General features: G+C 43.7%; 1 protein-coding gene and 1 long non-coding RNA gene across 3 annotated transcripts in view; one reads left to right on the top strand and one right to left on the bottom strand.

Annotated features, from left to right (window-relative positions):
* Nucleotides 1–205: 205 nt before the first annotated feature.
* On the bottom strand, nucleotides 206–27,791 carry IRS2 (insulin receptor substrate 2). Of its 2 annotated transcripts, XM_045821206.1 has the most exons (3): nucleotides 23,275–27,791; nucleotides 11,207–11,430; nucleotides 206–969 (listed from the first exon to the last, which is right to left on the bottom strand). In XM_045821206.1, exons 1-2 carry the CDS (start codon nucleotides 27,275–27,277, stop codon nucleotides 11,222–11,224), a joined length of 4,212 nt encoding a protein of 1,403 aa, XP_045677162.1. In that variant the 5' UTR covers nucleotides 27,278–27,791; the 3' UTR covers nucleotides 206–969; nucleotides 11,207–11,221. The 2 variants fall into 2 exon arrangements, with proteins under 2 accessions (XP_045677162.1, XP_045677163.1); XM_045821207.1 differs by lacking the exon at nucleotides 11,207–11,430.
* The window catches only part of LOC123807406, a 50,621-nt gene continuing 45,283 nt past the window's right edge, over nucleotides 22,528–27,865 (top strand). Inside the window, exon 1 of the long non-coding RNA XR_006783646.1 lies at nucleotides 22,528–22,602. This is a non-coding gene — a long non-coding RNA (uncharacterized LOC123807406). The remainder of the gene's footprint in view (nucleotides 22,603–27,865) is intronic.

Consider the following 27,865-nt stretch of genomic DNA (forward strand, 5'->3'; position numbering starts at 1 on the left):
GCTAGCATGCCTATGTGAATTTTTGGTTAAAGAAATGCAAGCTCAAGATTAAGGATAGCAGAGACATTTGAGCTTGTAAATAGGATCAAAGGCTTTGCAATTTGAAGTACCTACATAAATATCTACATAGAGAAGATTAAACAAGTCTGTTAAAGGTAAAAAGAGATACTCACCCCTTCCCCACACCCCGCCCCCCACCCCCACTACCCAATACAGTTGATGATTTTCAAAAGTAGGTTGCTTCAGTTACATATAATTATTATTAATCCATCTTCCAAGTCCAACCTCAAATTTCATTTCCATTGAGAAATGTCAGTCCCACACTGGGCTCTGTCTGTGAGTAAACACGCAGGTACCTGGATGGGAGTCCAACAAGCAGCTGTGTACTGGAACCAGTTTAATAAGGCTGATGACCACACTTGTGCCACATTCAGCAGAGAAACACAGGAGGTCCTACTGGCCCCCAACCATGCAAATCCGGCTTTACCTGGAACTGAGGTAGCACTGTGGTAGTTTTGAGTGTATGCCGGTAAATGCCAGATTTTACCACTTGAATGGGTATTGGTAGTATTTCCTAACATGCTGAGGGACAAATTTGCTTTGCCAAAATGAAAGTAGGAAGAAATTAAGACACTGGCCACAATTTAAAGGGCCAATGAAAACAACTAATTTTCTTGAGAATAACTTCTTCGGCAATTGTGTTAAGAAAAAACAAAACAAAACTAAACACAACACAAACTGCACAAGGGTGAATGCCCCCTATGGAAACAAGAGAGCGAGGCAGGTATTCTTGCCTTGTTGGTTCCATGTCTAATACAGTCACAGATATTTCAAAACAAAGTAATTGCTCAGATCCAAAAGAAAAATGGTAAGCAGCTTCAAATTTAAAAGAAAAATGCTGAGCTTCTTCTTTTAATGTGATTCTCTGATGGGTGATATCATGGTAATAAAGCCAGGCAGATCTTCACTCTGAAAAAGAAAAGAAATAAGTCAGTAGTGATTGTTGGGAGAACACAGCAATCTTCAGAGTTAGCGAAAAGATCCGTCTTTAACCCACTTTTCTGATCTGTGTGACTTTCATAAAATAATGCACTTTGGGAAGCAACCATTTATTCATTCCCCATTCCAGAAACAAGTGTGATGGGTAAACACCTATTCAGTTTCCCTGGAGGCAGCACTATTAGAGTGAGAGTGACAGTGAAGCTTGTATTTTCAATTTAAGAAAACTGAGAATTTTTGCATGTGCTTTTCTGAGTCATTCCACTGAACAAGAGACAGAGGCATAATCTCCCCTTTAACAAAAAGGAATCATGCGACCTGACGATGGCCTCTCTAACTGCCCACATCATCATTCTTCGAGGGGAAAAAGCCCCACTGCCTTGCTGAGAGGGCTGCTGAGAAGATGAGAAAACACGTGTGAAAGTACACTGTAAACTATCCCGATTGCGTAAATATGTATTATAGTAAGAAAGTGGGAGAAGTAATGAGTCCATGTTTCTGCCCTCAAAAAAACACTTCCGATTGGATAATCTATTCTATTCCTAAAACAACCCAAGATTTCAAAAAGTTCCCGCAATGACACATTCGGCTATATAGCCTCCTTCATCTCCCCACATTCCCCATGCTCCAGGTTAAGTAATGCACTCTCATGCTGAGCATAGTGGAGACATGGCTGTGGGACCCCCAACCAGTGCTAACAGCCACCCCCCTTCCAGGCTGAAGAATAACTCCTTTAACTTTTTCCAGTTTCCAACATACCCTTACTTAAAGTAGCCCTTCTTTAAGGGACAGACTTTGACATTTCACAGTATATTACCTTTTAAAAAAAAAAGCTTCTAGGCTCTTTAACAAAAATGCCAAGTCATTCATTTCACCACTCTCCGTAACTACAGCTACTAGATTACAGGTGAGCACTGTGGGTCACACCCTATCTCAATCAGGGACGTTTTCTTCCTTGCAGGCGCACTTATGTAACACGTATTTCTGATCCATAGGAATTCTACTCTAGATGCTCACCACACTCTCTGGTTTACTTTTTTGTGAATCTCATTCTTTTCTGTTCATCTTGAGTTCAGAACACAGATCCCAGTAAGAGAGAAATTTCCAGTGTGTCCCACAATGGGGAGTGGAGTGAGCGTGTGAAACCACTTGGGCTCTGCACACCCGGAAGCTCCCCGGTACAAACTGGAAGCCCTGACCGCATTGTGTGAGTGTGACCCAAAAAACAAAATCTGAACAGACAGGGTGCTATCAACATGCAATGGAAATACTGCATCTTTTCATGACTTTTTAAAATCTCCCTACAATGTGACATTTTGAGGCAGTGCTTAGTGTATCTTACTATTTTTAAAAAGCCTTACTTAGGGCCCTTCAAAAACTTTAATAGATAAACTATTCTGTAAATGACACCTAACAAAAAACAGGACCCAAAATGTCCTCTGAAGGAAAGATGTGTCCTCCAGCTGTTTCATTCAGTCACTGTGATTTCCAGTTCTAAGAAACTGCAGTGAGAATCTGAATGACGTCCAGATCCCTAAAAAAGGAGGTGCTTGCTAAAATCCACCTGGATTTGCCTCTGCCCCCGAAATGACTGCATTTTGTTCCTGAGGCCCTGACTGTGAGACAAATCCCATCATCAGCCCCCAGAGAAGGTAATCCAGACCCTGTGGATATACTTACAGAAAGATTTCTATTCACAGTGTATTTTATTTTTACACTAATGATTAGCTAAATTGTCTCCTGTTAACTCTACACCCATTATCTTGAAAACAGCAAAACAAGTTCTTTAATTTCCCAAACTTAAAACACAGTCATATAAATGGGGGGACTAATTATTGCTGGAAATTTACTTTCCATTCTCATCTGCAAACTCACAGGGCCACAGCCGTTTTCACTCCGTTTTCAAGGATACTTTGTTGCTATGAAACAAGTCCTATCATTAGATGTTCGTGAGCACTCATCAATTTGAACATGTAATTTTATTTTCTAAAGTACAATTATCAAAACCTTAATTTCTACGCATTAGCATTATGAACGAAAAGAGCTGATAAAGGCGAAGAAATCATTCATGCATTTATTCATGCAATAATCTTTCAAGATTTAAAAAAAATTCTACTCCGGTGCAGGGCCTCACTGAGGCACATGGGATATTGATGAGTGAGAGAGAATTCCCACCAGTGGGAGTCCCATGACAACTCTTCTCTTGGGAGGGAGTGAAAGCAGCCCTTTGAAATGTGTGCAGCACTCCGGAAATGCCTGGATTGTGAAGGGCTGCCAGGCTGTGGTTACCAGCAAAGGAGAAAGCTATTCCAAAAGGCACAACAGAAGTGAGGGCTGTCGGGGACCCAGTGATGCAATTTAATGTCTGGACAGTCAGGAATCCAATTCCAAAGGGAGGATAAGCAGCCCCAGGCCTCTATGGAGCCCCAGGCCTGTATGGAGCCCATACATGGGCCAGGGAAAGCCTCTGATGACTGAGCACACACACACTCATAAACGCACTCACATACACACTAATCACGGGGAAGGAATCTGTTCATGGCACCTGGGACAGGAGCAAACGGGCTTGGGCTAAGGGGACCAGAAGGAGAATGGCCACCAGCTCAGGCAGCTGCTTGGGCGTGAAGTGTGCAGTACTTCAAACACATTTTTAAATATAGAGATGTGCACTAGAGCAAACACAATGTGAACACAACCTATCTCCTATTAGGTTATAAAACAACTGCTTTCCATGGATGTCTCACATCACAGCAAAGGGAAAGAGCTGAGACCTGTGGGCCTACTCATGTCCCATGGAACTTCAATCCACACCCCCAGCAGCCTGCCACTGAAACACCTGTGCACCGACTAAGGCCATCCTCCCTCAGGTGAAGTACCCGCACCAAACAGAAATCGAGCTAGCCATCAAAAACAATCCTTGCTGAAATGCAAAAGAAGGAAAGCAAGGAAAAGGGTGTGAATACCTCCAAATTGGACTAAGATGACTATGTCTTGCTAAGCAAAAGGATTCCAACAAAAACCTATGGGAGGTAAATAGAGAATGCACAGAGAAAAAGAAGGGTATGTTTTAGAAACCTAACAACAATTTTGTAATGTTATGGAAAGAAAGCCGGAACAGAAGATATATACCTCCACTGAGATCTAAAGCACCGTTTCCAATATGAGCTGGGTGTAACTCTGCTGCGCATGCCAGCAAGACTCTAAACTGGGACCACAAGGAGGGAACCAGCCAAAGGAAAAGGAAAAGGTGGTGTGGGAACTACTCAGGAAAGATGCCTGGGCTCACAGCACTAGCAGGAGCTGTCACTAAGGCTCTGGAACTCAGACAGGGCATCCAGACACCAAACCCAGGTCTGGAGGCCACTGGAAACGCCTCCCTTTGTGTCACTCCTCCATCCTTTTAGGAACTGGAACTTAGGAAGGTGAGCATGCTTTTGCCTTTTTATTTACTTACTTTTAAAGTAAGTTAAATTATCCCTCCCCTTGAAAATTTATCAACTCATCCAGACTAGGTAAAAAAAATGTCTTTTAATACCACTGATCTAACAAATTCAACCTTTAAATATTTATGCTTCCTAATGATGAGATTCAGCAAAATTTTATTTATTTTATTATCTATATTAATTCTAGTAGAAGCAAAGAACAAATGATTAATTTTAGGATCACTCCACACTGAATATTCATTAAGATGGGAGACATTCTTTGAATATGTTAGCTGCAGCAGCAAAACAAAAAAGAAATACAGCAAGAAGCATGTGTTGCTCATGAATGCAATTACAGTACAACCTACACCAATTCTGCTCCTAGAGGTAATGAATCTAAAAATAAACTTATTGATACTCATTGAATTTGTCATATAATTACATAGTATAATTCTGCAGCTTAGACATTGCTTTGTAAAGAATCCCATTCACAGAAGCACTGATCTAGAGTCATTTGATTTAAAACAAAACTTTCAGTAAAAGAGACTGAAGTTGTTCCACATGACAGGTCATGCAGGATAGCTATTCCCCATTACTGTAATCTTCTGCTCTGTCGCATATGACAAATGATGTTCATGTGTCAGTTATCATAATGTTATCACAACTATGGAGACTACTGATAATTCCACCTCTTTTCTACTCCATTTTAAAGAGCAATCAGAATGCAAATGACTAGAGTAAAGGTGGGGTCCTGTAAAGACCAGGCCTTCAATATACTATATTTTATAAGGAAGGAAGGGGAAGGGAGAGAGGAGAGGAGGGAGGAAGGACACTGAAAAACTTTGTCATTAAAACAAGTGAGAAAGCTCCCTTGCCCCAGACACACGAATGTCAAAACACTAACATCCACACCACCTGGGTGCTGGGCTCCATGATTCCCATCATATTAGTGGACAATACAGTGAAACGTCAGGTCTAGAAAACAGAGCTCCACGTAGAGCTCCACGTATAGTCCTATGCAGGGCTCCATGTAGAGATCCAGATAGAGCCCACATTCCGTCCCATGTAAGGCTCCACACAGGCCCCCTAGAGCTCAGTGCAGAGTTTCACGTGAAGCCTCACGAAGACAGAGTCCCATGGAGGCTCCATGGCACTGCTGAAGGGTACAGCGCCTCACGGGCCTTCAGTAAGCAGCACTGGGACAAAGAGAGTACAAATCCATTCAGGAACATTTTCAGGCATATCTGAATTAAGAATGCTACAGACATTGATTTGCATGACAAAATGAAACAATACACTTAAAATAAAAAAAATTTTGTAGCAATTATGATTAAGAAATAAACTCTTGTGAGTCAAAACATGTCCTTCAGGCCCATTTAGACCTTTTGTGTTAGACATAGAATTACGCAGAAAAAAACAAACTTTTCAGTTACATGAGAAATTCCTAGAAAAATAAACCTGATAATTCACTATCTCATCACTTTACTCAAAGCAAAATATTCTTAGAATATACAAGCAAAAAAAAAAACCAACTTAAGGTTGGGTGTGATAACAAACAAGCCAGAGATTCTAAGAAAAACAGTTAGTGGAACTTTTTAAAACTGGAAAAAAAATATTTTTCCTTTTCAAAGGAAAATATGGAAGAACAAGTTCTTTAGGACAAATCAGAGGCAGTAAATTACTTTACCAACCCTACTTGTGAAAGATTTAAAACTTTCTTTTATATGAGCTCATCATTTCCATTGGCAATTAAAATCATTTCATTCTAAATGTTTGTTATTAAAGAAATTTTCTAGCATCAAGTTGTAACTTGATGTTAATGACACAACATGAAACAGAATGAGACAATGAGAAAATCTAGTTTTCATATAAGGCTGGGGTTAATAAAAGGTACCTATTCCTCCACATAAGACTTTGTCTTAATCAGACAAAGACTAAAGACCAAAGACTAAAGTAACCAGGCCTCTTGGACTGTTAACTACTGCCCTTTAAATTTCCTCCACATAGTCAAAGTTTCACCCACAGCCACCTCTATAGAGCTTTAGGCAATATTATATCAGAATTCTTAAGTATTTGTTTCTTTTACATGCTTGTTATTAAAAAGCTACTCAATGGCAAGGGTTTCCCACCGTACCTGCAACAGCAGTGTTTAGCATCATAGGAGAAACACTATTATTTTTCAACACAAACACCCAAGAGGCAAAAATTCCCCCTGAATCTCTGGTGGACTCTTCTTTAATTATAAAATGTTAGTCTTTTCTAGGTAGAATCCAGGTGAGGGAGCATATCAGTGATTTGCCCAAAGCCTTGAAGATGATCAGCAGGAAAGGAGAGAGCCCTTAACTTCCCCAGAAGTTTCTCACTGTTCCACCTGGGGCCATCATTGTCAATTTCTGCAAATAAGGAAAGGGATGGGGCTAGGGGAGGAGAGGGGACGGAAGTCTGAAATTTTCGCCTGGGGCTCAGAGTTTAAACATTTTCAAGGTACTATTAGCTCTTTACAAAATTCTCCCCAATGACACAAAACACTGCATAGATGATGAATTTGTGCTTTGTGTGTCCGTCTCCTCTGCCAGTCAAGGAATTGGACCATGCCTGTCTCCAGCATCTGGAATAATGTTTGGTCCTTACAAAGCTTTATTGAATTAATTTGAAACAAAAACCCATGCTGTTTATGCCATTTCCTATAGTCAGAAAGGCTAAAAAAAATCTACTAAAGGAAAGCAAAACTTTAGAACTGTCTGAGGCCCAAGAGAAAAGATCTTACATGACAGTGGTGTTCTAAAACAGAGGTCAGCAAAGTACGGTCAAATCTGGCCCATTGCCTGTTTCTGCAAATAAAGTTTTATTGGAACACAGCCATGCTCATTCATTTGCATATGACTGCTTTCACACTTTAATAGCAGAGTTGAGTGGTTGTGACAGAGACTGTATGGCTCATGACATAAGGAAGACAATGAGAAGAAAGAACAGCTAATTTGTCAAAAATAACACTGTATATTTCCATCTCTATGTTACACCTAGAGACTAATTGATACTCCCTTTGAAAATTATCTGCAAGCTTACGTACTTTAGAAATGCAATACTATCTACTAAAAACCATGCTATCCAGTTACAGACCCTACTGAAAATGAGAAAGCAAGTCATGAAACCATTTATGAAGCCGGCACACTTTTGGAATTACTTTCCCTTACCTATGGTTCTTCTATGTTGTTTTTCATGCATAATACAAAAGTCTGAATAACTCTGATTATTACTAAATACACCCCACACTACTACTCTCACAACTTTAACAGAGGCCAAAATTACACATATTAGATCTGCAATTCAAAAGGGTCCAAATCTTTTCCTTCTCAGGTCATTTGAAAATGTGAATATAATAAGAATTATGTTTCTTCTGTATAAAACAATACGTATATTTGGGCTAAGTAATAGCTTGCCTCAAAATTGTAAATATCTTATGTACAATATAATTTTTACCTTAGATTTAACATTATACTTATGATTTTATACTGATGTAAAAATATGTATTTTTATTTACACTATAAAAATGTTTGTGTTTCTTATATCTGAAGTTCTGAAGCCTAAATTTTTTTATGCAATTAAGGTAAGGTACCATAACAGTTTATTCAAAATATATCCATCTCCAGTAGCTTGTTATTATATATCATTACAAATGAACCTTTCTTTCTTTCAAATGTTTAAATGTTTAAGAGTTGCTATTTTTTTGTTTTAGTTTTATGATTCAATTCTTTTTGTTTTTACCATTGAAATTGAAATAAGCATTTTCTGAAATAAGAACATACTTACAAGTATACTTAAGAAGGTATATACCCTTGAGATTCTAAAATACTGTCTGGGTTTCATATTTTTAACAAAAATGCAGTAATTTAAAAATAGGTACAGTGAAGTCCTTGTCTTTCATTATAGGAGAGAAAAATGATTAAAGAAAAAGAGAAGAATTGTATAATCCACTGGCACCCCCTAGTCCCCACCCCACTAAGCCAGTGAGAAAGCTAATCCTTCCAGATACTGAGCTTCCACTGGACACAAACACAGTGGCCTGAGCAGCCTCTGCTTCTAAAATGTAGGTAAATTCCCTCCGGAAGTATGGTCTGTAACATCTGTGTAATACAGGATGTTAGCTTTGTCTCTTCAGAGGAAAACTGTATTTAATTTAAAAGCCCTTGCGCAAATGGGCACACTTTACGATCTACCAGTAAGGTCAAAGCTCAAGGTCAAACCCTACTCGGGAATGGAAGTGCACATTCTCTTTGTCCCTGCACAGGTCACAGTACTCATCCCACAATCAGCCACCACAAAAGCATTCCTAGGAGCTTAGGAATGACTCAGGGCAAGCTGTGCTCACACCTTAAAACCACATGCCAGTTCCATGGCTCATGAAGCCGTGGGTGTGGAAAGCCACGGGCCCCACCAGCTTCAGGATCCTGGGGCCCAGGAGCCACCATACCAGCCTGTTCTCTCTTATGAAAATGGGAACATTAGCCTCCTGCCCTGAATTTTTCACTGGGCCACTGTGAAACTACCAAATGAAAGTCTATATATAAAATTTATAAATAAAAAATTTGTAAATAAATTTAAAAAAACAATTCATATATGTTTTTTCATATTCCACGAAGCACATGCTACTGGCATGACATGATCTTGTAGCTGGATCCTTTTGCTTTCTTCGTGCACCTTTAAATGATATACACATGTAACCACATGTTTTGTTTTGAACTACAAAGACTTCTTAAGCCCCGGCAGCCCTTCGCTGCCAAGGAAAGCTGGCTCCTCCCACCCTGTTCTTCAGGCTAATTTGTGGAGCCACAGCCATGGTATCTCTGAGCACATTTGCCATTGCAGCTTTTTCTTCATTCAAAATTATATCCATGAATGACATCACGAACAATTGCAAATTCAGCAGCACATAAACAACTGATGAATACACAAAAACAATGGCAAATAGTTCCCAGAATAAAATGAATAAACTTGTTTTAATGGGAGAGGAGCAGAACAGAAGTAGAATTGTTTGTCTGGGGGTAACTCTAGGCCATGTAAAGCTAATAGTTCTCAAACACTGCACAGAGTGCCTTGCCTAGCTGCTTTCTTCACACCCTGTGGACGGGACAAAACGCCTGCACAGGGGCCCCATGTGTCCCTGGGCAGGCAGCTGCACCGAAAGAGAATGCGTAAATTCCTCTTCATGTCGCATGTGCCCAGCCCACATGATGGGTCATCAACTAGCTGGGCTCTGGTTAGTCAGGGCCACAGGGCACTGCTTTTCTGTTTTCTCTGGCTTATACACAAAGATGCACCAAAATAGAGAATGACATTTAAATTCCTCTGGTGCAGATAAGAGACATAACTGACCCAAATCCATTTATTAAATGTGTATTTTCCTCACAGACAGGCTAAAAGGTGAGCAGGGTCTTTTACAAGCAGCGAACCAGCAGTTCTCAAATTTTACAACCTTAGCTCCAAACTCACTCCACCAGAGCCTTTTTAAGGTGGGATTTCTATGAAATACGTATATAGACTAATAAATAACCAATTATTTTAGTTTCCAAACCAGCTGAAGCATCAAATCAATTTGTTCTTATAGTCTGAATTTAGAATTCCTTACAGGAAGGCAGAATATTTGAAAACCTTGGGTCAGGGAGAGTTAGAAGTGAGAGGCCACACAGCTCCAAGAGATTTGTCCAGGGTTTGTCCTAGGATTTCCCTCCCTCCCTCCCCAACTTCTCTCTCTCTCTCTCTCTCTCTCTCTCTCTCTCTCTCTCACACACACACACACACACACACACACACACACAAAGGCACTGTGTTACACAGAAGACACAGAACCAGGGAACAGGAGGCCTCCTAGCATGGCCTCGACAGACCCGAGGTTAGATCTCCCCATTCTGGGGCTTTTCCTTAAAAAAAAAATAATAATAATAATAACAAAGGAGGTTCTGAGGATTAAATGCTATTTTATAATGTTTTACAGATTACAAGGTGCTTTATGAGTATGTTTGTATAATCAGGTATGCAATTCTATGACTACACACACTTTGATTTTGTTGTTTATCTTGTGAAAATTTCTGGCTGCCTTCCCTACTTCAATTACATCTCAGTATCTTCAATCCACTAGAAAACTCTTAGGTTTTTTAACATCTTATGTATTATTTTTGAGAAAGAAATGGAAAGGCAGACACATACCTCACTAAGTAAAGAGGCACTGTGACAGAATGAGATGACTCCAGTAGAAAAGTTTTAAAATGCTCTATGTATCGTTCCAAAGAGACCGCAGTTCTCTTTTACGCTGTTCAATATGAACTAACGTCCTTACAACGACTGACCAGGCTCCATATGGCCCCCATTACTTCCTTCACTTCACTTGGACTCTCATCCATATCCCTCTTTGTCAGCCACATGGGTTTACTTCTTGTCCTGAACATACGATCAATGCTCTGCCCCAGGGCCTTTGCACACCACTCATTACACAGGTTTACTAGCCTGTACTTTAATATATTTCAAATGAGTGAAATATTTTTTAAAAGTATTTAGCATGTAACAAGTGGCCTCTTTGTGATGAAAACTAAACAATGTGGTTGAATTTGAAAGGTGAAGGGGTACCTAACCCTTTCTGCTCATCCCTCCTGCCCCACAGCCCACTCTTTTACCCTCCCAAGCAGCCCTTAAGTGAAGTTCCTGTCGTTTTTTTTGTTTGTTTGTTTGTTTCTTTTTTCTGGAAAGAACAGATAAAAGGTGGTAAAAGGTAAGAACGACAGGAAACTCACCTGAAACCGACTCCATCAGCCTGACGGGTTGGTAACACAGAGCTGCCCCACCAGATGGGACTGCCCTGCTCCGACCACAGTGGCCGCTGTGGCGGAGGGCAGGGCGTCCCGCAGCGGCAGGTTTTCAGAACAGGAGGTGCTATGAGTGGAGGGGGCTGCTGGGGGCCAGGAGGCCTCCTCTGCACAGGAGGAGAAGGGGGCTTTCCTGGACAGATCATGGATATCTGTAAAAAGGACAGGATACACTGTTTTAAAAAAAGGTTTCAGAACTACCTGAACATTGTTTGCTATAGGTGTTTCTTAAGAAAACATAATTCTATGCCCTGGCTGGTGTAGCTCAGTGGATTGAGTGTGGGCTGCGAACCAGCCATCGCAGGTTCAATTCCCAGTCAGGGCATATGCCTGGGTTGCAGGCCACGGCCTCCAGCAACCACACATTGATGGTTCTCTCTCTCTTTCTCCCCTCTCTAAAAATAAAATAAATAAAATCTTAAAAAAAAAAAAGAAAACATAATTCTACTTGGAAATTACTAGGATGATTCAAAATTAAGCAATTTTAAAGCATAAAATATAAAAAGAACAAAGATTATATTAAATGTTTATAGATTCTTATAAAAAATATTAAGTAAAATATAAATGTTTACTTTTTGTGGAAAGGCACAGTTGTGTGCAAGCAGCATATTAAACCCATTTTCAGTGCAAGCTTTCTTACATGTGCAGCTCTGAATGCACAGAGAAAGAAGGGATGAGCCCACAGGAAGAATTTATACCATACAGATTAAAGAGGAAGTATCTTTCTAAAGCAATAGTTAAGGGTGAGCAGAACAGACTCAGAATGCACAAGAAAAGGGACTGATAACCCAGCATTGAGAAGTTTCTGGGATACCACCACTGCCAACAAAGACTGGGCACTACGAGAAACACTGGAACAGTCATGAGGCAAGGCTGCAAGAGCTTAGAGCAGGCTGACCCCAAGGAGCTGGGACCCCAGCAAAATCAAACTGATAGTTTCTCAGAGAAGAAAACTAATCCATAAATCTCAGCCTCTTCCAATGCACCCTGAGTCTGTGTAGGAAGTATGCTAAACATTTGAGTGGTTCCTTCAGAATTTTCCAGCAAGTGCACCCACAGCCCCAATAGGGACACCCCATTGTTTGTCTTCTGCCAAGGATGCCTGAAGAGTGGGTGCCCAGTGAAGGGCTCACAGTGGCTGCCCAGAAAACAGCTTGAGTCGGGTGCTGTCCAAGTTGACTACAAAGGTGCCGAGTGGACAGAGGCTTGTCTCGCATCTTCCCATAACCCCCCAGCTCACCTACCCCTGTGCTGATACACAAAGACTTCTCAGTAAATTGGCTGGCTTAAACCCCAACCATCTCCCAGCTTTAGGAAATGGCTGAAGACCCCATGACTCCTGAACGCTCCAACTGAATTGCAGGTACTCGAGTTGTGAAGATGAATGCTTATCACCCAAAGTCGTTCCAGAAACTTAATTAAACGCTCCATGCTGGGGAAACTTGGATATTTTACTGCAGTGGTTATTTCATTTGGAACTAAGACTACTAATAAACCAGCATTACTGATAAGCTAAACAGTAAATAACGATAAGGAGTAAAACTGAATTATGATGAGTCAGTTCTACAGCACCTTTAATATTTTGGTATGACCCTAACACCAAAATGTCATTTGGAAGCTATGTAAATGTTTAACTTTAAAAGAAAATGCTTATTTCAAAAGTTTGCCAAAATAAGTAAAATCTAAAGAATGTTTAAAATTCATTAATGTGTATAAGCTTGTCAGACTTTCATAGCATATATATCTATACCATTCATTAATAAAATTTTAAATTTGTTTTTGTTTACTCAACTACTTCAAGTTAGGTTTCTGAAACTGACTATATATAAATTTATACTCCTGGAGTTATAATATCCTAAAGAAATAAAAGATTAGATCTGCAACTAATATACTTTTCTAAAGCACACCTGAATATTTTCAATTGAACTACACATTTATTAGAAGTCTACTTGGTGAAGTAATGAAAGTTTTTGCAGAGGTTTCATGAAACTTATTTGATCTATATAACTAGAAAAGCATATAAAGAGCTTACAGATTTGTTTTGTTTTATTCACATACAAAAATGTTATTTTAGGTTACTTTTATGTTGGAAAATAATTTTTAAAACCTACTATCATATAAGACTAAAACAGAAGCATAAGATTGCCACAAGTCACTTTAGTAATTTAGTTTTTTAAAATGCATCCAGGCCGTGGTGTAAGAAACTGGCCACTAACACCTTCTAGGAATTTCTGTTGTCTTGCAAGTTCAGAAACCCCACAGTGTCCTCAGTGTACCAGAGTGCTAGTGCCTGTACTTGTGAACTTCCCACAGGTTCAAGCTGCTCATCACACTCTAATCCATGCCTTGTTTAATCCTGCTTATTGTCCAGATTCCTAACGCATTATTTGCATTTTTAAATTTAGTAAGAACATCCTGGCCTATTTCCAAACTTCTCCCCCTACCTCACGATTTCCCCCAATTCATCCATCCACCAAGGGCTCTGGAAGCCCTGAACAAGGCAAGGGAAGCAGGAGGCCTGCCAGGATGTGAAGTGGGCCCCGACAGGGCCCGGGCTGGGTGGAGGCACTCACATGATGGGTTTGAGGGTGGCCTCTACAACAGACCTGGGAATCCAGAGATATCACATGGCCACTTACTTCAGTCCCTATTTTTGGTGACTTCCTCCTACCAGCACTGAGCAGTGTAGCCAGTGCTCAATGTCTGGGTCCTCAGAGGAAGGCAAGATTTCACAGCGGGAATCCAAACCTCAAGCAGGCGAGAGCCTCCTGGGCTTATTTATGAATATTCCCCAGAGAGCACATCAGAATCTTTACCCTGTCAGCTTCCCTACCTACCTTGGTAAGTGACCAACAAATACAATACTGTAAGGGGTTCTGAACTTTCTTCTTAACCTGGAGAGTAGTTTCATCACTCCATTAATCCCTGATAGAAGGGAAAAGCCTTCCCCTATTTTGTCCTGCAAAGCAGACAGTCTCTAATCCCAAGCCTGCTGTCAACAGAGACACTGGGTAGATTACTCTTGCACACCGCTGGTCATGGCAGGCGCAGGGCCCTGAGGCTGCCGTCTGCTAGGGAGGAAGTACTCTCTCCTAGGATGCAGCAGAGATGGACGGTGAATGTACACAAAACCTTGGCGAGCACGAGGCCAAGACGCCCCATTATATTTCTGAAAAATATGGACAGTTTATGAATTTTTGTTTGCTTAGGTCTTCTTTACTCTTTTAAATGTGGGGTTATAGTCATATCAGTAGAAAGGTAGCACCTTCTGAAAAACTCTCTTCATATAAAAATTCAGTTAAATGTTTTTCTCGGTTAAAAAAAAATCTTAAAAAAAGGGCACTGGTGAAATAATCCACTCCTCAGAACACCTGGCAACAACTGGTGATTTACTTATGGGTTCTAAGGCAAATTCCCAATTGGTTAGTTTTCAAATAAACTCATCATTAAATAGGTTAATGACTCATTTCTTAGAAAAACTGTTAATAGACTTATGCATAATGAGTATGTGATATTGTACTCATAGAATAAATGCTTCTTAAAGTCACCTCAAGCAGCAACTGAGACACAAGCTGACCCCTTAGGTACCAGATCAGCGGTCCTGCGTAAACCAATCTACTAAGAGCAAGGATTCACATTTCCCAAATAGAGGTCTTTCACGTTGAATTATCCCAATAATTTTCTTTCTTCTTTTTTTTTTTTTACAAACAAGCACATGATCTTGAGTGTTTACCAAAAAAACTTCATCTTTTGGCCTCGTCAATAACACTGCTCACACACAGTTGTGAGTGGCCCTGTTTCCCTGACTTACAACACACTCCTTACTTAGGGGCCTCCGCACTCTGTATTTCCGCCCACTGGCATACCTGGTCTGCGCATGGGAGGATTTACTAACAAGTTCCAAAATAAACAGATGAATACCACTTCCCCAAATACTAAATTGTTCTAGAGGGAACACGCCACACCCTGGGAGAAAAGTTATTCATCAGTACACAAAAAACCCCACAGAGACAGAGAATTCCCTATTCTTTCTTGGTAATATTTACAAACATCTCTACCAACTAATTAAATCAGTGACCTTGGAAAAGACTCTCGACCTCCCTCGGGCTCTGTTTTCACAACCTTAAAATAAGTTACATTATACCAATGGTTCCCAACCCTTTTCCCTCAGAACAACCTGTGTGTGTTTAAAAACTTTTTTCTGATTGTCACCACACTGTGTGGAAAGAGTTTTAATGTATTTGGTAGGGAGGGGCGGGGTAGAGGTATGTTATCAAATATAATATATAGGTTGCTTCACTGAAACAAATATGGGGGAAGGAATATAAATTTTCCACCTTGCAGATCACTTCAGAAGTCTAGGATGTGAGACAGGAGACCCTCAGAACAGGTGACCAACCAACCACTTCCCTGGACCCTAAAATTCACTGACACAATGAGAGCCTTGAAAGTAATATCAAATCTTTAGCTTTTCAAACTGTCAGGTGTAAAAACTGGTTTTAAAAAGTAGGGGGTTTTCCTTCAATGTCCAGTCTTTCTGATTAAATGTCCCCATTTTTCTCTGAATGAATAACGCATAAAAAAAGAGAAATTAAGTAACTATCACCCAAATGAAATAAAAAACAAAATGTTAATTTGCAAGTTGCCTAAGGTAGAGTCTACAATAAAATCCTAATGTAACTATTGTATATGAGCTTCCAAAGCAGACACAATGTGTATAATTTAGAGACAATGTGATATAACATAAAGAATACCGGCTAGGGATTGGAAGCATCTTTGAATTGGTTAAGCCCAACACTACTCCTTTTGGCTCCAGAATCCTGGGGAAGTCCCTGGACCTCTCCAAGCCGCAGGCTCCATGTTTAATTAAAAAAAAAAATGGCAATCCAAATGGCCCTGCCCATGTCACAAGGTTTTAGGAGTATTACATGATACTACGTCTATGAAAATGTCTTAACACTATGAAGTGAAGAAAAACACCTTTTGAATTTTAAATAATTCTTCTGCTCCAAAGGGGAGAGGGGTGTGTACTTCTTTTTTTCTTATATTTTAATATTGATCAGAATAATGGTTACATTTTTATCACCTCCAATTTCAGTAGCATTCTTTCAAAAACCCTTCATTGCCCACCAAGTTCTGGGATTGTTAGTTATACTTATAATTTGGAAGCAAACGATAGACTGACTTAAGTAACTACTTCTAAATTTGCATAAATTTGCACTATGTCACATTCACAAATATAGGGTGGGGCAGAAGTAGGTTTACAGTTGTGACTATGTGAAACAAAGAGTTTACTCTTGTATTAATTATTATATTAGTTCCCATACAGACCACTGTAAACCTATTTTTGTCCCACCCTGTATTATAGGTTATCCATTAATGCTATGCAAAAGCATAAGTCATTCTCCACATAAACATGTGGATTTTAAGGTAACTATTCAAATCGCTTAATATAATGAAATCTATCACAATCACTGTTTTTACTCATTGAAAAACTGAAATTTAATACTACACCATAATCATTCACTGAATTATTTCTATCAATACCATATGGATAGGTTAAAGTAACTGTATGACTATAATTATATTAAGGTTATAAAGTTTTAACACAATTAGAGAACACATCATTCTTTAGTATTTGAATTTAGTATTTAGTTTCAATTATGAAAACCTCCACAACAAGCCTTTTAGAGCAGAACTACAGTAACACACACTTACACCATCCTAAAATAGTTTATTTCTAGAAAATTTGATACTCTTTAAACCAATACTAAAAACCTGGTGTTTACAAAGTGCTATGCATGTGATTATTTATCTCTAAAGTATAGTATGGATTACAATATTTGACCAAATATTCCAAATTCCAGTAACAGCATGATGAGTAAAAAATATCCTATAAATCTTGTCTGTGGCTATAAATAATGGAGACAGCATAAGAAAACTGGGCCAAGTTTGAAGATATAATTGCCAGATCGAATTTTATAAAGTCTGTGGACATGTATAAGTAACTTTGTAAAAAGTTAATGTTTTTCTAATCCAATAGAAATTAGAATCCTTAAATTGACTATTTTATCATGTGTAAACAGGCAGCCTATAAGTTTTACCAAATTATATCTCAGCACAATTCAACAAATTCAATTCTAATACAATGCAGAAAAATATTTTGTATTATCTGTACCCACCAAGCAATACACAACACTAACTCTAACTCCCTCTAGTCACTTCTGTGTCTTTTACTTTAGTGCACAATTAATATAAGTCTCTGTAGCTACCTAGAAAAAAATCAAGTAAGTAGCAATTATCAACCTCAGCATTTCCTCCACCTTAAGTGATGACTTCACCCATTCACAAAAAAAAATCTACCACTGAGCTCTTGTCTACAGTAATCTACCTGGAATAATTCAAAATAACCATTGCAATCTCAAAGAACACATTCAAATTAACAAAATTAACACAGAAAGAAATGTTACCATCTAAATTGTGATAGCAATGTTTTCACAAAACCTGCCACTGACCAATAGCATCAATTGATTTACAGAAACTTGGAAATTTCCTTCATCTGTTTATTAAAATGCAACATGAAAACGCCTTGCCCAGCTTGTACTGAAACACACATCCTACTCCGGGCTGCAGTCAAGTCTGCAGAGAATTCACCACTACAGTGGCCGTGGAGAAGCACTGGCTTCGGGGCAGGGCGCAACGCTTTGCTTCCCTCTGAGTGTTTCCCCCACTCTACTTGGCAATGCAGATAAAAGAGTAAAGTTACATTTTCCCTTAAGTTTCTAAGGTGAAACGGGAACACTTGATTCTGTACTACCCAAAAAAACAAAACAAAGAAACCTCTCCACTTGCCAAATCTGATACCAAAAGTTAACTAGCTCTTGGAACTATGCTTCTACAGAAAATGCATTAGTGGGAATTCTAACAGAAAACCTATTATACCTGAGCTGTTACTAAAACTTCTCCAAGTTCTCTACTTCAGAAAGAGCTTCATTTGGATACTAACAGTTCAAAAGAACATAAGACATTAATTATCTATTAACATTTCTTTTTGGGGGAAGGGGTCTGTGGAAGAACAGAAGAACCAAACACTAGAGGTTTTCCTGCTGTGTTTGACAACCAAACAAATCAAAACAGTGCAGCAGTGACCACCCTAATTAAATCAACCCAAAGAGTGAAACTCGGGGCTTGACAATGTCTCTTAATATGTAAACAAATCAAAAGTATGGTCTTAGTATAGTTTCAGGATTATGACGCTATTTTCCTTGTTAATTTACTATGTAATTTAAAACAGTGCTTCCTTACAATCGATAATTATCTATGAAAAAATTCTCAGGTTAAATAAAGATGGAGAAAAAATAATGGTTCTTGGAGACTGAGGTGGAACCAGTAATCAAGCAGAAAAGGCAAAGATTTCTTAAGAAGGTATTGAATGGCTCCATTTTTAAAATTAAAAGAACCATTTACAAAAGTGTCTTTCCTATATATGCTCATAGTTTCAAGGTAGTAAGTATCAATAGCATCACTGAACATATTAGCACATTTCTTTAGAAGAGCTTAACCACTCTTAATGTTTACTATTCCTCGGACCTCCCAGTGACCCTGTGACACAGAAGGGAGAGGCTTATAATTATCCCATTTTACAGACAGAGAAAGTGAGAAAAGGGATTAAATGTCTTCCATCTAGTCACACAATGACTCACTAAGATCAGCAACTAGAAACCTGGTTTCCTGATTTCTGGTTTAGTGTTCCACAGGCTGTGCATGCTTCCTTCTGCAAAGTACTATTTTTGTAAAGGTTTCTCTTTCAATAAAGGAAATAGAACAAGTCATGTGACTTTCATTCATGAAAGCCTCTGTGTGTTTTCTTTTTTAAGTATATTTTATTGATTATGCTATTATAGTTGTCCCATTTTTTTTCTCCCGTTTATTTCCCTCTACCCTGCACCTCCACTCCCACCAGCATCCCCCCCTTAGTTCATGTCCATGGGCCGTACATGGAGGTTCATTGGCTTCTCCATTTCCTACACTATTCTTAACTTCCCCCTGTCTTTTTTTATCTACCAATTATGCTTATTTCCTGTACCTTTTCCTTTATTTTCTCCCCTCCTCGCCGCCTCCCAGCTGGTAACCCTCCATGTGATCTCCGTTTTTGTAATAATTCTGTTCCTGTTCTAGTTATTTGCTTAGTTTGCTTTTGTCTTTTTAGGTTCAGCTGATAGTTGTGGGTTTGTTGCCATTTTACTGTTCATAGTTTTGATCTTCTTTTTCTCAGATACGTCCCTTTAACATTTCATAAAATAAGGGCTTGGTGATGATGAACTCCTTTAACTTGACCTTATCTGGGAAGCACTTTATCTGCCCTTCCATTCTAAATGACAGCTTTGTCATTAGCACCTTAGTTGTCTGTTCCTGGGAATAGGGTAAGAGCAGCACCAGTGCACATTATCATCTTATTATGACAAGGGCTGGCCAGCAAAAACAGAAAAAATAAAGGGTATTGCTTTGTCAAGCAATCTCACTGGAGTTCTAAAAGTATTCAAGTTCTTTGCTTTAAGACTTCAACAGGCAATACCTTTAAACATGAATCATAACTCTATTGTTCCATTAAAAACATTTCTTATTCCATTCACATAGGATATGAATAAACAGTCCCTTTTATCAAATAAAATTTAAATACAGATGCTTTCAGTGGCAATCTTATCTAATCTGCCATATACACACCGAAAAAACAATTTTAGAATAAAAATCCCACTAAAAAAGGAGTATTAAAATAGTGTATTTTATGATATGTATCAGTCTGTAATCAAAACACAAAAATATATAAAAGTTAATTTTTAAAAACAGTTTTAAAGAATAGTAAATTCAGTAACATACTTCCACTTCAACAACACGCTAGCAGATTGGTTTGATTTTTCTACATATACACACACAAAACAGATGGTAAATAACCTTTCCCTACTCCCAAACGAGATACATATTTTGGAGTTAAATTTTTATTTTCTCTGGACTAATATATTTATATTATATACATAAACCTAACGTGTACTAGCTTTTCATTGGCTTTAGCATTGAAACCCCGCCTCCACTCCCAATTCTTTTGTAAACAGCTATCAAACACTGCGGGAACCTTAATCTTCATCACCACTTATGCAAATACCAAACACTACCCAAGTGACCCCAAATTAATCTGTACTTTTTCCACACAGAACCCAAGAAGCTCCAAGTGGAAACAAACATGTGCCACTTCTGAGAACCAGGGCAGTGCACACAGTGACCCAGGAAGTTCTTTATTTATTTCCTCTTCAAAGAAATGCTTTGTAAGTCTTCCTTCCAGCAATATTTTCTCAGAGGACACTAATGTCCTGTGAGCTCTGTGTTCACGAGCACCCCAAACAAATGTCCCTGGGCATACACGAGGTAGATGTAAAGTGCATGCTCACTTTGAGTTTCTAAATATTCTCCTGGCTTCACAGACCAATTTAGCTTCCACATTAAGATGACACAATCTTGTTTCCTACTCTACTGTTCTCTGTGTTCAAACGAGTTTACTAGAAGCCCATTTAGCATGTGGTCCCTTTTTTAAAATGTGGTTTTGGCACAATGGATCAATTGCATTTATCAATTTTGCTTGAAAAGAGCCGTTTTCCTTCTTACAAGGGTATTTACCATCATGCCCCCACAGACTTTGGAAAAACAGCAACCAAAATGATCTCTCATCTTTGTTCAGCCACCATGAAACATACAAACTGCTTTTTTGATTTCAAAATCCTGAATCCTATAGGTTGAAAGGAATTTTATACTGGTGGGAAATCTTAAACAAAACAAGCTAAATCGGGTCTCTAACTAAACTTATCTCTTGCAGTTTAAAATTTTCCCCAGTCTGAAAAGGGCATTATATCATACATGAATCACATTTCTGAATGTATCCATGTTCTCAAAAAGGCCTCCAATCCTTTCAGGCCTGTGGACGCACACTTTAGCTCACTCCTCCTGTTACTGAAAGAACCCACTCCTGGGGCCCTCCTGAATCCAGTCCAGGTTTTAACCGCCTACTCCACCAAAAGCAGTAAAAGGTGTTATGTTCTCAGACTGTTTTTCTGATCAGAATCAGATTTCAGCAAAATGTACTTTCATGTTCACTGTGGCATATACCCATTTGAGCATACCAAATAAGTATTTGTGTGTGTGTGTGTGTGTGTGTATTTTTAGTGTATAATTCTAATTATGCTGCTGTGTTTATACGGTCTGTGTCTTGAAAGGCAACTAATCCTTAACTCTCTGACACACTAGCTATTATTTTCAGGGGTACCTGTAGTGCTTATTGTAACTCCAGGTAAAGTGACTTTCAGCTGAGATTCATCATTTATGGGACATATTCTCAAGACTTCCAAATGATTTAATTAGATGCTGAAACACCACACTCCTGATAATTGTGTGATTCTTTTTATCTTTTATCATATGGTTTTAATAAAAATATAAATAGCTCTTCCTCTTTTACATTAGAATAACTGAGCATTTACCCTACAGCTACAATTTTAAACCCCATGGATATCATCAAACATATGCTGCATTTAGACAGCATTAAACTAGTCTGTTTACTTTAAGAACAAAAGGCATATGGATCCCCAGGCCACCTTGATCATCTTGTTGAAACCCCATGCAGACTACTGACCTTAGGCAAACATCGAGGAGGGCATCCACTACTATGTGCTCTGTGGTTCCCACAGAGCCTCTTTCTTACTAGCAGCCCTGCACAGAAGCAGCTACAAAATTAAGAAACTCGCTTAAACACCCTCAACCCCTTTATTTCTCTCTCTCTCCCCCCTCTCATCATTAAAAGTTTGAGACAGGATCTGCCACCAGCTGCAAAGCAAGCAGTCTCTCTCTCCTCATGGATATTTGATGAGAATGTGAAGAACATACGGGGCTCCATCTTATCCAATTGTTCTTGAAAAGCCCCATGTTGCTGTCTTCACTTGTCTTCTCTAAAGCACTGATTCTCAATCCTGGTGCCACATTATTACCTGGGCAACTGAAAAATGCTCATATCTGGGCTCTGCCCACTGGATGCTTTACTTGAGTGTGTCTGGGGTGAGGCCCAATAGGTAATTCCTCAAACCTCCTCAGGCCGGTCTAACCTGGGGCAAGGTCCTCAGAGGATGGTCCCCCAACCAGCAGCATTAGCACAACCCCTGGACAACTTAGAAAAGCACATTCTGGGCCACACCCCAGACTCGCTGCATACTCCCTGCATCAGAATCTCTAAGGCTTTACACAGCCCAGCCACTCTGGTTTCAGCAGAGTCTCCAGGTGACTCCCAGGTAAGCTCAAGTTTGAGAGCTCCTTTTAAGCTGTGTTTCAGCAGGATTACTATTTCAGCCTCTTAGGAAAAAAAGAATGTCTCTGAGAGAAGAGCCCCTATAGTTTATGTTTAAACTATAAATGGTTAATTGTTCCTTTTAGCAGTCACAAAAGATGGATGCTCATTTCCTAAGTGACTTTCAGGCCTGTTTTTATAAACTTTAGGCTCAGCAAGAATCAGGTGGGGTGTGGTTCCAGGAAAACAAAAAGTGAAGGTTACCAGCCAGAGAGCAGTCAGAAGTTCAGGGCCCTTCCTAGCACAACTTTCCCACTCTCAGATCAAGAAGTCTGTATTTGCTACCTCTTACGGGTGGTGACCGGGGAAGCATGTCCAGTGTTAACAGACGGGAAGAGGACTGTGGGAAAGAAGAAACATGTCGGGCCAAAAAGCAAATAGTAGTCTCCTGAGTAGGAAGCTTCACATTCAACTCAAAGATGACTTGACTGCTTTTGGCAAGGTCTTTGGGGAAATAGGTGGACACAGGAGCCAAAAGTAAAACAAAACAAGAAGCCAGGGCCAATCTTTTGGCATTTAGGTCAAGGTACCAAAAAAGGGAAGAGGAATGAACCCACAGAAGCTCACCCACTTTCCCTCCCTTCCTCCCGCCAGCCATAAGTTCAAAGGGTCTCACCTTTCACAATGGTGGCCTCCTTCAGGTGATGGGACAAGAAGTCGATGCTGGCATAGGTGTTGGAAGGCAGGGCTCCAGGGCCTGGCCCCCCACACACCCCACCAGCACTGCCAGCCCCCACAGTGCTGATGAGACCCCCAAGGCTACGGGTCCGGCCCCAGGCACTCTTGTCGCCTGGCTGGGGATGTGGATGCTGCGATTGGGGGTGTTGCTGCTGGGATGGCGAGGACCCTGGCTCGTCTCTCACATCGATGGCGATGTAGTTGAGGCCATTCTGAAAGCCAGCAGACGTCTCCCTGCGCATTGGAGAGCCACTGCCCCCAGGGCAGCCAACCAGGCCCCCAGGCTGACTTGGTGTCCATGGCCGAGCCTGCTGGGTGAGCTGTGGTTGCAGCTGGTGGGGAGATGGAGGGAGCTCATCGCCCCCACCGAAGACACCGCTGCCACCCCCTTCGCTGCTTTTCCTGAGAGAGACATTTTCCACCGAGGCCGAGTTGTGGCGCTTCGGGTTGTGGGCAAAGGATGGAGACACGGGAGTCACAGTGGTGGTTGAGGAAAAGGTCTCAGAGCTGTGGCGGCGGCGGCCCCCCTGCGGGTCTGCACGGATGACCTTGGCCCCCCGATGTGGGTCTGGGGGCTGGCCAGCCTGCAGAAAGGCCTCAACTCCAGACACCTGATCCATGAGACTCAGCCTCTTCATGCCAGATGTGGGGCTGGTCACACGGGCACCTTCTGGCTTTGGGGGGGCCACGATGGGTTGTGGCGGGGTGGCAGCCACGCCAAAGGCCATCTCGGTGTAGTCACCATTGTCCCCAGTCTCCGAGGACGAAGAGGAGGCAGCGCTGGGGCCTTGGGAAGTGGATGCAGGAGGCAGGCGGTACAACTCTCCCGGGGAGGGTGGGGGAGGTGGCTGTGACTTCAAGGAGGAGGGGGCAGCAGGGCGTGGGGGCAGTGGCGGGTACCGGGAGGAGGCATCGGGAGATAGGAGGGCATCCAAGGAGCCCACCGGGTCACCAGTCTGGGTACCAGGTTTGGGTGACTTGGGCGAGCTGAAGTCGAGGTTCATGTAGTCAGAGAGTGGTGAGCGTTGCCGGCTGTCGCTGCTAGTTCCTGGGGTGCCAGAGCCCAGGGAAGAGGCTGGGCTGCTGGCAGACAGCAGCGAAGAGGATGAGGCTGCCGAAGCCAGCAGCGGAGGGGCAGGCGGTGACAAGCGCGCTCCTGACTCTCCAAAGTCAATATTGATATACTCTCCGGGACTTTTGGGCTCGGAAGGTAGAGGGTACTCGTGCATGCTGGGTAGGGTCTGCAGCCCCTCCAGGGATAGGCGCGTGGGCCTCACTGCCCGGCAACGCTGGTTCAGGAAACCCTCTGGGCGGCTACTGCCGCTGCCACCTAGCCTCCCTGGAGAAGGCACTGCTGAGTGAGGAGGCTGGGTGTGCCCAATCCCACCGACCCCAGCCACGAGGGCGCTGGCCGACTGCGTGGTCGCCACACTGGCCTGAGGTTCCAGCCTCTCCTCTTCCAGGATGCGCCCCACGGGGGAGCTCATGAGCACATACTGGTCATTGTCCCCACTGCAAGTGTAGGGAGCCTTGTAGGAGCGGGGCAAAGAGCTGTAGCAGTAGCCAGGGACACCCTTGAGCATCTCACCGCCATGCAAGGCTGCTGAGAAGAAGTCGGGTGGGGTCTCTGAAGTGCCCGCGTCGCTGGGGGACATGTTGAGGTAGTCCCCGTTGGGAAGCAGCTTGCTGTCGGTGTTCTCCATGGACAGCTTGGAACCACACCACATGCGCATGTATCCACTGTCCTCGGGAGAACTTTCGGCCGGGGAGCTAGCTTTGTAGCTGGCCCCGTTCTCTGGAAAGGCCCTGCCTGCCGCACTGGCGGGTGCCGGCACTGCAGGTCCAGTGGGGGGCAAGGCTGCAGCAGCAGCAGCCCGTGGCTGCAGGATCTGCTTGGGGGCAGACACACTGGTGGGGCTCATGGGCATGTAGTCGTCACTCTTGCAGCTGCCACTGCCACCACCCATGAGGGCCACGCCAGGGGTCATGGGCATGTAACCATCGTCCGTGCCCAAGTTACTGCTGGAGCTCCTATGGGACCCAATCTCAATATCGCCGTAGTCTTCGGGATAAGGGTGGTAGGCCACTTTGGGAGAAGATGTCGGGCAGGTTGGGCAGAGGCGGCCTGAGCTGCCAGAGAAGGTGGCCCGCATGAGAGTGTATTCATCCAGAGATGCAGAGGAGGGCTGGGGCACCGGCCGCTGCCGAGCAGGTGTGGTCAGGGAGTAAGTCCTCTTCCTCAGCCCTCTGTCCAAGTCCTGAGCTCCATCCCCTGAGACCCGACGGTAGGGGCGGCCACAGTGGCTCAGAGGCCTGTCCATGGTCATGTACCCGTATAGCTCGCTCCCACTCCCATCCTTGGCCGGGGGCGTCTCGGCAATGGACTCAGGTGTGTTACTTCTGTGGCTGCAGAAGGCCCTCAAATCCCCAGGGCTGGAGCCGTACTCATCCAAGGACATGAAGCCAGGATCACTGGGGGAGCCAGAGGCTGAGGCGCTGCCACTGGAGGGCCGCTGGCTCGTGTGGTGGTGCAGAGGATGCTGCAGGTGCGTGTGCGGACCCGGAGGCAGTGGGTAGGAGCCCGAACCATGCCCGCTGCTGGACGAAAGGCTGCCTGGGCTGGTGGCTGCCGGGGGCGAATGCGCCACGGGCATGGACATGGAGCGGCTGTGTTGCAGGGCGCCCCCTGCCGGAGGCAGTGTCACCTTGCTCACACGGCTACCGCAGCCACCGCTCAGGGTGTGCGAGCGGCTCAGGGGCACGCGCACCGGCCCCGGGCTCAGGGGGCTCCCAGCCACCGACACGGGCCTTCCACCCGCCGCCCCCGTTCCCGCAGCCGTGCCGCCGTCGCCCTCGCTGGCCGTGCGCACCCGGCATGAGCTGCATTTGGTAGCCGGCGGGGTGGCAGCCAGGCTGTCGGTGCGTGAGCGGCGCACCAGGCCAGTCTGGCTGGGGGGCAGGTTGACCAGGTGGTGGTGCCTGCGAGCGCCGGGGACACTAATGGGATGTGTGGCTGAGGAGCCCGACGACTGGCTCTTGCTGCGCGGCCGGAACTCGAAGAGCTCCTTGAGTGCTTTCATGGCCTCCAGGATGGTCTCATGGATGTTCTGAGCCACCACCGAGTCGTCGGCCTGCATCCACAGCTCGCCAGGGCCGGTGACAGCTGAGCGGCCCACCTCGATGAAGAAGAAGCTGTCCGAGTGGCCGCAGCGGCGGATGTTCATGAGCTGCAGCGTCACCGACGGCTGCTCACAGTTCAGCTTTACGAAACCAATAGTGCGAGCGGACAGACACAGGCGGTAGACGCCTGTCAAGTTCTTGCTTTGGCCCAAGCCCTTCGGCTTCAGGTTCACCTGCCATACCTCGCGGTAGACTGCTGTGGCGGGCGCCACCAGCCCGTAGCTCTCATCAGCACCCGCTGAGCCGCCCAGGGCGCCAGGCAAAGAGGCACTGCAGGACCCGGTGGTGATGGAGGAGGGGGTCGAGTCGCCGGCACCAGTGCGGCCCTCGCTGACCAGGTCGGTGAGCGCGCGGTACCAGCCCTCCTGCTCCTGCTCGTTCTCGGCCGCCACGGCAAAGTACTCGTCCTTGGTGTAGAGGGCGATCAGGTACTTGTGCTTGGCGTCGGCGCGCTTGTTGATGTTCAGGCAGCAGTCGAGCGAGATGACCCGCTTCGGGGCGCCCGCTTTGCTCCGCCACTTCTTCTCGCTCTCGTAGTACTCGAGCCGCGGAGGCTGCGGTGCTGGACCGCCACCCGCTGTCGCCTCCTCGCCGCTCGCGCCGGGCCCGCGCAGCACGAAAAAGCGTTTGTGGCCGTGCTTCTGCTTGCGCAGGTAGCCGCACTTGCGCACGCTGTGGTTGTTGTTGTTGTTGTTGTTGTTGAGGTTGGGGCCGTCGCTGCCCGCCGGCCCGGGGGGGCCGTGCAGCGGCGGGCTCGCCATCGCGGGCACTTCAGGCCGTGCTGCCCAGCCCGGTGCAAAGGGGCTCAGGGGGGAGCAGAGAGGGCGCAGGCGGGGGCGGCTCCCTCTACCCCAGCTCGTCTTCTCGAGCCCGTGTCCCTTGGGCCCAGGAGGTGGGGAAGGTTCGGAGAGGCCGGCGGGGGGCCGCGCCGAGGCGTGCGCAGCGCCCTCCACGCTCTAGGGCCCCAGAGGATGCCCAGCGGCAGCGGTGGCCGCCTCCTGGCCCGGCTGCCCGCGGCTGCTGCCTCTCAGGCTCTCGGGCGGCGCCTGGGGACTCGCTGGCTGGGCGGAGAGTCGGGGTCCCCAAGTCGAGGGGCCGAGACTAAGGCTCGCAGGGCCGCACCAGTCCCGCTGCCGCACCGCGCTCCGGAGTGCCGGGGTACGCCTGGGCACTCAGGGTCTGCGCCGCTGCCAGAGCTGCTGCTGCTGCCAACGGCGACCCGGGCTCGTCGCCGTCCCCGCCGCACAGTGAGTAACACATCGCGCACCGAGTGACTGAACTAAGAAGAGCAAAACAACATGTGACTCGGCGTTACGCAGGCACACACTGCGCGGCTGCCCCGCCCCACT

This window comes from Phyllostomus hastatus, unplaced genomic scaffold (assembly GCF_019186645.2).
Source record: "Phyllostomus hastatus isolate PE091 unplaced genomic scaffold, TTU_PhHast_1.1 phas_scaffold_46, whole genome shotgun sequence".
NCBI lineage: Eukaryota > Metazoa > Chordata > Mammalia > Chiroptera > Phyllostomidae > Phyllostomus > Phyllostomus hastatus.